Below are 10,486 nucleotides of genomic sequence, written 5' to 3' on the forward strand. Positions count from 1 at the left end.
TAATTTAAATCCAGGTAAAAATAAGCGAAAATTAATCAGCGTAACTCCAGTAAAGAAAACATTATCAGGACCAGTGATTGATCAGTGAGAGCACAAACACGTTTCTCAGTGTTTTGTTTCTTTAATTCACCAGTAGATGGAGCAACCATCTCTCCACCGCTCCATCGCTCCACCGGCCCCTGGTACAAGATCATCATCTCAAGTGTCATCATTACATGGGGTTTTAAAAATCTAAGTGTTTGGAAATGATTAGTGGTTCAAAAATTGAATAAATTTGCAATAATCATAATCTTGTTTCTCTTATATTATCAATATTCCTTTATATTCAAATAGTGGAAAGAGTATAAAATATAAACCACAACCAGAACTTATCGACAAATAGAATACTTCAGATTGTTTAAACCATGAAAGCGATTCCGTAGGGGTTTTTATTAGTGTGACACAACTTTTTTTCAATATTAATTGTGTTATGCAATTAATCTTTAGTTTGTGTACATTTCCTCTTACACAGATGGTCACATGTAGGACACACACACTTGATGAATATTATTTCCTCCACGGCTTTGACCTGATATGCACTAATTGTATCTTCAACTCTTTGGTTTCATTTTATCAATTAAACTGAAAACTTTAATTATCTTTGTTTTCTTGTCTCTTCTTTTCTATTATTTGTGAGATATCATATTTTCAAGTTATCATTAAGTTTGATATCACTGAATTCTCCGAATTCAATGACAAGACAGGCCCTAAAATAGGTGTTAATGAGAATTGCTTGTCTCGCATCCCAATTAATATGCGACTTCTTCTCCACCCCCGAGTCCTCAGCTCCTCCCCAGAACCCAGACACATCCTACCGTCTGCGCGCACCAACTTTTCTCTCCATCTCTTCACTTCGCCGGGTCGACAGACTGGACGCAACTCCTCACGCTCCGGGAATGGGATCTTTACTTGATTCAAAGAAAAACTTCCAGTTCTTCCGAGTGTACGCTCTGCAGAAGCTACTTTTCAAACTGCGAGGATAGTTGTTACTGCAGGTGCAGGGTGACCGCAGCCAGGAGCCACCGGCCAATGATCTCCAAGACGCATCAAACCTAGTCTGATTGTCTTAGTTTCAGACGCCAGGAGTCAAGCACAGTGAAGTGAGCTCTGCTAAATTCGATCACTTCGATATTAATGCAAGGAAAAGTGACTTCTGAGAAAGCGAAATACGCGTGCGTAAAGTTGGTGCCGTTACGCGCGGTTCAAAGTTAGTTAAACAGGACAACAAATGCAAGAAGGTGTTAAAGATCGCAGATTTTTTAGCGTTTAGTAACTGTGAGAAGTGGTAACCATTTGACAATCATGGCAAAATGGTTCAGAGATTTCCCCATCAACCTGAAGAACGGAAGTGAAAGGGTCCGCTCGGCCTCTGAATCAGGTCCCCAAACTCGACCCAAACCTTCATTTTCACGGGACAGTTTGAAAGGGAATCAGCGCAAAGATGGGGGAGTGGGGGGTTTATTGGCTGGGAGAAACAGGAAAAACTCTGCCACGGAACTGGGTCGCAACACCGCTGGCTCTGGGGGGACCATGTGGGACAGTCTCGCTCCTGGGAAAGGTCGCAAGAACTCCAAGAACGAGAGCGGGGCACCTGATGAGAACCGCCAGATCAGAACCACAAGCCTGGCCCAAGCCTACATCAGCAGGATGATCAAAGTGGACAAACAGGACAAGACGCCCAAACTCAACGGGATAAGTGAGCAGAAGCTGCCTGAGAACGAGAAGGGAAAGTCAGACATTAAAACAACGGTGAGTAACTCGCAGCCACAGTGCAATCAAATGCAATGTCCACATTTCACTTTGAATTAATGTTACAATCAAATCAAGCCAGGTGGGAATAAAAGATTAAAAGTCACTGTGTAGTGCTAAAAACCCAATTTAGTTGTCTGCTTGAGGTCAGTGCTCTCTTTTGTGTTCTCCCTCCCCACCTCAGTTCATAACTCTGTATTCAGTTTCCATCACTCTCAGAAGACAACAATGCAGTTTCACTACATTGTGTCAGATCAAACAGACAAACACAAAGCACTGACCTCTTTGCACAAGTATTTCCGCTTGTCCCTCCATTAGTTGTCATTCAGTCATGGACACCACACAGACACACACACACACACACACACACACACACACACACACACACACACACACACACACACACACACACACACACACACACACACACACATACTGTAATGTGCATTGTATCAGATCCCTCTCGTTTCCTCTGTCCTGCTGCTCCAGGTAAATGAGCATTCAGACAGTCTGCAGGTGAATAATTTGCTTTTCTTTTTAACAGCTGATCATCCTTGAAGATTATGCAGATCCTTTTGATGCGGAGAAAACCAAAGAGCAGAGAGAGGCCGAGAGGGCTGGAGTAAATGATGGGTACATGGAGCCTTATGATGCCCAGGTCATCATCACAGGTAAGGTCGAGGGGTCGTCTGTTCACCACACACTTGCAGACGCACCAACGTGGCATCCATACTGCACAAAGTTCAGTACATCTTGGCCTGTAAGGTGAAAATATGTTGAAAGAAAAACAACATGAAGTGGGGAACAATTACTGGATTTGCAAAACACTTGTTTGACTTAAAAATAGAAAACAAAACAGAAAAAGTAATGTGGAATAGTTCATTGTGATACTTTTACTCATGTACTTTTTTCAATTTGTCAGTCCTCTCTTGTTTAATTTTGAATTTAAAGTGACTTTAAACCAGATCCTTCCCCGATCTCCCTCCCCTCCGGCGGTTGTTATAGTAACAGCACTGCGGTGGGACAATGGGTGCAACTTCCTCTTCCAGCTTCCTGTCTCCTGCCTCTGTTTCCTCTGGCCCATTCTCCTGATAGGACGCCCCCCTAGACCCCCAACACACACACACACACACACACACACACACCTTATGCTCTACAGTCCTCCACATGTGACAAAAATCTGCCCCCACCCCCGCCATCACACTTCCCTGACAAACCTGCAACCCCCCCCCAATCACTTCCCAGCAGTCAGGAAGTGGCCCTGTCAGTCAGCCAATCAGCGGCTGTGTTGACCTTTTCTTCCTGTAACTCCATTGTTTGGTCACACAATGGTGCAGACACACAGGCTACCTGTCGGACAGCAGAGAAGCACAAGTAAAATCCCCCAAAATGTAAAGCTACAAACAGTGTGCCACAACTGCAATACATTGAGACAACGGCAAGTTAAAAATATCAAAAAGAGAGTCAGATTTATGCTTTATCAGCATGTGGTAAATGAAAGTAAGGACATTTATAGTTTACATCTTCTACAAATTGCCCCTTGGGGATAAAAGGTTTACCCTGACCTGTTGAGTACTTTTAAAAAGTATTGTTAATGAAAAAAAAGGCATCTTCCTCATGTGCAACATTGACACAGACAAAAACTAAATGGATTTGGTGATGTTTTTTGACTTTTTCCTTTGGATTCTTTGATTTGTCGCTGCTGTTTCGGAAAGAAAAAAAATTGCAAAAATTAGCTTGCGAAAAGTCTACAGTTAATTTGAAGTTCACTTTACTGACTAAGAACTTTAGTGTAATTTCACAGTTTAAGCATTAAGTATTAATATAATCTTGATTCAAATGATTTTGATTTCTAAGGTTGATTATTTCACTGTACTATATTGTTACTTTTTTACCTTCATTCTAAATATAAATGTTTTAATGATTTTTTTCCCAGTGGGAATGTTTTACTATTGTTAGTTATTTAGTGTTTCCTCAACTTCATTTTCTATGAGTATTGTTCTAATGCCAGACGTCACAAAATCTTGCATTCCGTTTGATTGACTGTATCCTCCTTTTTAGTGCTGTTTACTAACACACTCCATGTGTCATCTGCTTCAGAGGTTCGTAGACGAGGGTCCAAGGACCTCCTGAAAGTGTGTGTTCTGCTGGACCGAGGTCAAAGAGAGGCAAAGAGGGAGGAAGGCACGCCTCCACCTCCAAATATCTACGACACACCCTATGAGGGCGGCCTGGAGGGCGACAGTGACGGGGTGTGGATCCCTGTCACACGACCCGAGTCTGATGTCCGCCCAGCCGGGGAGTACGAGCTGCCCTGGGAGTGGAGAAAGGAGGACATTGTTCGAGCGCTGTCAGGTAGAGAAAAAGGAGCACGGGATGATGGGAAGGGTGGGGGTTCAGGGCGTGGAGGAAGGATGCGGTGGGTTTTATTTGTACAGCGCACACACCACAACAATTTTATGTTTGCTTTAGAGAGGAAACCAAACAATCCGTCTGAATGAATTTCCAGAGAAGTGTTTATCTTGGTGGCTCTGGCAGGCTTTGATAGGGTTTGATTATGAAAGGTTGACGTTGTGTCTCCCGTCTGATGCAGCTCAGTTCGAGGCGGTGGATTGTTCTCCCACTAAAGAGAACAGTTCGACCTCCGGCCGCCAGCAGCAGCAGCAGCAGCAGCAGCAGCAGCACTCCCTGAGGCAGAAGAGCTGGAGCCATAAGACCCTTGTCTCCTCCTCTCCGTTATCCTCCTCCACCCCGTCCTTTCCATCCTCTCCTATTCTCAAACTCTCCCCCCTCTCAACACCGTCCCCCTCCTTCCCCACCCTCAAACTCTCCCCTCTCTCGCCGTCCTCTAGCTCAAATAAACTTTCCCCTCCCTCTCCTACGTCCCTTAATGCCCCACTGGATGGGGAGGCTGTCAAAATGGACCCCGGTCTGCCCCTGGAGAAGCAGAGGTAAGAAAACACGCTGGAGATATTTCGGAGTGGTTCAGACGGACTTGGTTATGTGTCGTGGAAGATGTTTCGCCGCTCCTTGATTATTGCGACAGTAGAAAATACAACAAGTTGTTGCTATAAGAACTTAAAAATCAATAAAGGAACAAAAAAAAAGTATTTCAAAATTATGATGATAAATCTAAAAGCAAGACATACACTGAAGTATAACTCATCATGACACAAACAAGTCAAACTGGGAGCATTAAATGATCTACAGGATAAACGGGGAGCTGCAAAAGTTGATTCGTTATGTTAATTTGATAACTATTGATGAATAAATGCTCCTAATGTTTTTTCTGTGGTCATTGAAAGCTCAAATAGATCATTCATGTCAAACATTAAGCTAATGGTCCTCTCCACTCGAGGCCATTGTATTTACCCATACCCCTTACTAAGACGGTAAGATAATAAGATTTAATACGCAACAAATCTACCAAACCAGGACTCAGCCATGGCAATCAAAACTGAGGAGGGTTGTAATAAAACTAAGCTTGTCTTTAATTACCTTGTTGTCCTTGAAAGTTGAACACTTGCTTTGAGCTGTGTTCATTTTTCAAAGTGCTCTGTCAGTAATTAATTTAAGCTGTCAGCGCCTCAACTTGAAATGTGATTAGTGGATTTTAACAGATGAGGTGAGAGTTGAGATATTGAATTTCCTCTGCTTTTGTGTGTATTAATTCAAAATGAACCACATTTCTCATGAACTTGGCAGACTGCAGAAGCGTGTTATTGTTTTTAACCCGTGCTCGGCCTTTGTGGGAAAACAGCGCCTCCCTCAGTTTTGGCCAAACATCAATCTCTCTCTCTCTCTCTTGCTCACTGTGGAAGTCATAAAGCAATCAAGCAAAAATCCCTGAATGTCTTCCCTTGTGAGTCACATTGTCAAATATAGTACAGACTGCCGGTCTTCCTGGCCAAATTTAGATTGGTGATATATCACACAGAGCAGTGTGGAAAATCCTAAGTGAACTTGGATATTTGTCACTAACAGAGTGAGCCAGAAACCCCCTGGAGCGCCACAGCGCTCCATAAAAAGATGCTCAGGATGAATTCAGATGAGATCTGACTGAACGACCGAAACCGACTCATGTTGATTGTAAAGTGTTTATTCCAATGTTTTTCATGGATGCATAGGGAGCATACATCCTGATAGTATTTGCCCCGCTCCTATTGTAGCTGAATGTCAGTGCGTTTTACCTCCCAGCATCGAGGCCGCATACAGTGTTTATATATGGCTCCTGCCTGTAGCCACTGTCAGCAGCACCTTGTGTCCCACCGGGCCTCTCCTGACACTGCAAAGTCACATATGTTATTTGTTGATTTTATTTAATAGCTTTCCCTCCCAAGTTGCCCTTTGACATTGTAATCTCTTTTCCTACGCGATGTTTGGCTGTCAGACTAATTATAATCCCTGCATTTCCTCGTCTGGCTGCCTCATTCCTCCAGTCAGTCTCTCTCTTATTTATCTCTCTCAATATGATCACATACCATTAACTTGACAACTGACTTAACTCTATATGTCAGTGATCAGCTGTGTCTCTCTGCGTCTCCAAGCTGGTACCACGGCAGTGTGAGTCGGCAGCAGGCTGAGGCTCAGCTGCAGCGCTGCAGGGAAGCCAGCTTCTTGGTGAGAGACAGCGAATCAGGAACCAGCAAGTACTCCATCGCTCTGAAGTGAGTGCACAGATGTTTGTGCGGCGCATGCATGCAATGCAAGCCTGTGTGGGATTCTGCCTCGGCTTTGTAGAATTTCATTTTTCATCCGCTGTGTAACTAAGGTGATGTTTCAGTATGAAATATGTGATGCTAGTTTCTTTTGATTGGTGTTGCCACATGTGTTTCTGTCCACCCAGACTCTTTGTCCAAATATTGATATTGAATTTTAGGAAATTCTGTGAATTCACTAATTTTCCATTAAATAGACATAGGCGATAGCGCTTAATGACGTAGCGTCTAACACCAATAAACCTGATCTCAGCTTTTTCTTTGATATTACTGCTGAGCTTCAGTATCTGCCGTGGCAGAGGCAGCCCTCAAGGTGTTAATGCATGAGAACGTGTGTAATTCGTACAGTAGACGCTTCCAACAAGCGTGCCAGAAACAGGTTCTCGAGGATCAAGGCTGTAATCCTGTGGTGCCATTGTGTGTGTGAGTGTGCGTGTGTGCTCATGCGCCTGAATGCACATTAGCTGTATGCTGCTCATTCATTTGAGAGTCCACATCATTAACCCCATTTACACATTCACTGAACTTAGAAAACGCACAGCCTCGTTTGGAGTGAGATAATGTTTCCATTCCTCAGCATCGGCTTGCAAGATCGTCTCATCTGACGGTGTCTGCGTATTTTAATTCACGTCTTTGCCTCTGCTTTTTGTTCCATTAGGACCAGTCAGAGCTGTGTGCACATTATCGTGGCTCAGACTAAGAGCAGTAAGGGCCTGGGCTACACGCTGGATCAGAGTAGCTGTGTCTTCTCCAATATCCCTGAGCTGGTCTACCACTACTGCACTCACAGATTGCCTTTCACCGGAGCCGAGCACATGACCCTGCTGCATCCTGTGCCCAGGCCGCACTGAACATGGCCGAAGAACAGATGCATCTGGAAATGTCAGCAGCGGAGACAAGCACCCACAATGCACACAGCATCATAGAAACACGTGAACACACAAACTCCACCACCTGCTGTTTGGAATTGTCTTGTACTTGTACTACCTTGATACCTTGATGCCTTTTTTTTTTCCATGTTTGGAGCTCTTCCATGCGCCACCTTGTGGTTCATATCAGATGATGCCACAGTCTGCATTGCTGTGATGTTGACTATTCTTTCTAAAAGTCTCTTAAAAATGCACCAACACACACATGTGAACCCAGTTTGTTCCAAAGTTTGACAAAAAGCATTTCTTAACATCCAGGTAAGCTGCATTCCTTGACTCCTAGAATAAAATCATGACTTGGAGTACTTTATTTTATTCAGATTTATCTCAAAAAGAGAGCTATAATTTTCTCATTTGATGGTCTCACACAAAAAGTGCTGACAAAATCAATTAGCGGCGTAAAGTTTGGCCTGTAAGATCAATATACTTGATTGGAGTATATTCAATTGTCCATCTGACATGTCAATCAGCTCATTGATCCTTTGAAAATCGGGCTCATTTGCCGACCACTCTGTCTGTCAAGAGAAAGGGTTTTATTGATTAAATGCTTAGAGCGAGTGTATAGTGGGAGGGGGTCTCATAACACAGCAGTGCACAGTCAGCAAAAGTGTGTGTAGGTGTGCAAATAAAGATGTGAATATTCACTTGTCTTTGTGGAGCTCCGTGTCTTTATACAGAAGCGATCTGAATTTATTGTGAATAACTCGATGTGATTTAATCTGAAAATCTATATGCATTAATGATATATGTATGAAATGACTGTTTTGTTGAATGCCGATCTCACTGAGATGAGAGCTGTATATTATTGTTGAAAAACATTTATTCGGTTAATAAAGTACAATTAATTTCATTTCAAGGGGAGGGATTGTGTTATTATTAGAAACACACCGGCAGCGAAAGTCAGAGCAGAGTTTAAGGAAAACGGCTACATAACAGAGATGAGAAGCAAACCAGGATAAATCTGTTGGCTTTTCTTTTGTAGCTTTAAAACCATTGACCTGAGTGTGAAATCAATTACACACACACACACACATACACACACACACGCTCACACTCCAAATGCATGCATAAATAGTCTACACACAAATAGCAATTTGCTCACAACCCCATAGGTGCTGTATATAAATCCTTGCCAACACACACAACAGGCTACTTGCAAAATAGCGCAAAGCTTTATCCTTCCAAATCATGCATGGCGAGCGCATGTTTTTGGTGAGATATGCCTCACCAGTAAACACCAGTGTGTTGGTTTGCATGCGCATCTTTTAAGGAGTGTGTGTGCATGGATGCCTGTGCACTCGTGTGTGTGCACACGCTGTCCTGTTCGTTGTGTGTGTATGTGTGTGTGTGTGTGTGTGTGTGTGTGTGTGTGTGTGTGTCAGGGAGAGAGACGGAGCGAAAGAGAGAGTCTGAATTTTTCTGTTCAGGGATTACCAGGTTGCCATGGTGATTAGTTAGAGTGAGGTAGGGCCTTCTCCACAGGGAGTGATGGGAGGGAGGAGAGACAGGCCGCAATATAAAAAGAGCTATGAATAATCGTAGCCATAGTAGCGATGTAGGGTCCCCCACAGAATAGCCGGCTGGGTTTGTGAATGGAGAGCTGCGACATGTAATGTCAGCGCTTTACCGGAAATATCCATGTGAGAAGTATCTCGCTCTTTTCACAGCTGCTCCACGAATCACTTTCCACATTGCTTCACTGGCTAAATGACACTTCCTCAGAAGGTCAAGATGCATCGAAACAGAAAATACACATCTTCTTCCAAGACACCTCAGCACTTCGCTGTTCAGACGCTCACTTTTTGCACTTGTCGGCGTTACAGATGAGGAATTTCCCCAAATGTTAGCTAGCGTGCCACAAATGACAGAGTTTTACAGCAAAACACTACAAACACACACAAACACACATACACACCTCAACACAACAGCTATCACTGTCCTCTCCATCTGTGTGATATGTTTTGGTGAGTCCTCAATGTTTTCTTAATTATAGCACAAACTAGGTCAAAACCAACAGGCAGCCTGGAGGTGTTGACATATGATCGCTGCAGTGCTTCTCAGTTCTGCTCTCTTAAGGTTGAAGTCAGAAAGAATTCCACTCACAAACTGAATTGTTTTAGTCTTACGTGTCATTACAGTGTAGGAAAAACGCTCAGCATCTTTGACTTAACTTATTTTCATTTGTTTCTGTCAAACTGTTTCAATGAAAATCTTATTGTGTTACTATTATAAACTAAAAATTTTACTTTTAATAATAATAATGATAATAATGCAATAAGAGTGTGAGTTTCATGCATTGTTTGCATTGTCACACAAATTAACGCATGGTTGACAGCTCATAAAAGTTGACCGCCTTGTGGAAAAAGTACTTTTTTTTCTATAAAGTAGCATCACAGTTTTATCTAAAATCTGCATATATGTATGTCAGTCATAAAAGCAAACGGCTGCTTTGCACATGTTACATAATACTGAAGACCTAAAAGCAAGATATACTTGAGAGCAGTTATGCAGGTTTAAATATTTGCTTTTAAAGAGAATGGCAGTGTTATTTCAGGTAAATAGTATATGAAATGGTTTTTACTGTGGGATCTCATTAAAATGGACCGATATTTCATTTTAAACTACATGTTATTTCATTCTTTAGAAATTATATTATGTATTGTGTCTGCAAAAGGAAAAAGCACTGTAACAGATTTAGAGAATTGCAGTAGTTTTCAAAGGTAAAGGAGCACACATGGAGATGTATCTGAAAACTGTGTGAATCCGCCTCAATGTAAGCAGCAATTTCATTAACTTTGCTGATTCTCACTCAGTATGCCGGTGTATGGTTGACAGATTTTATGGTGCGTGTTGGTCAGATTTATATGGCGTGTTTCCCAGACATGATAGAGCCACAGGAAGCAATTCCAGCCACGAGAAGACAGAACGACAGCAGGAGAGAAAGGGACAGAGGAAAGAAGAGAGAGAGAGAGAGAGAGAGAGAGAGAGAGAGAGAGAGAGAGAGAGAGAGAGGAAGAGAGTGAGGGGGTGTTAGGGGAAGACAAGCACTCG

The 10,486-nt window shown here is 42.7% G+C and overlaps 1 protein-coding gene across 1 annotated transcript; it reads left to right on the plus strand.

The window, feature by feature from the left end:
- Positions 1-900: 900 nt before the first annotated feature.
- On the plus strand, positions 901-8,279 carry she (Src homology 2 domain containing E). The gene is made up of 6 exons (XM_030102801.1): positions 901-1,788; positions 2,333-2,459; positions 3,889-4,143; positions 4,382-4,739; positions 6,336-6,455; positions 7,165-8,279. The coding sequence occupies exons 1-6, from the start codon at positions 1,342-1,344 to the stop codon at positions 7,355-7,357; spliced, it is 1,500 nt and encodes a 499-aa protein (XP_029958661.1). The 5' UTR covers positions 901-1,341; the 3' UTR covers positions 7,358-8,279.
- Positions 8,280-10,486: the final 2,207 nt, after the last annotated feature.

Source organism: Salarias fasciatus, chromosome 11, assembly GCF_902148845.1.
Source record: "Salarias fasciatus chromosome 11, fSalaFa1.1, whole genome shotgun sequence".
Lineage (NCBI taxonomy): Eukaryota > Metazoa > Chordata > Actinopteri > Blenniiformes > Blenniidae > Salarias > Salarias fasciatus.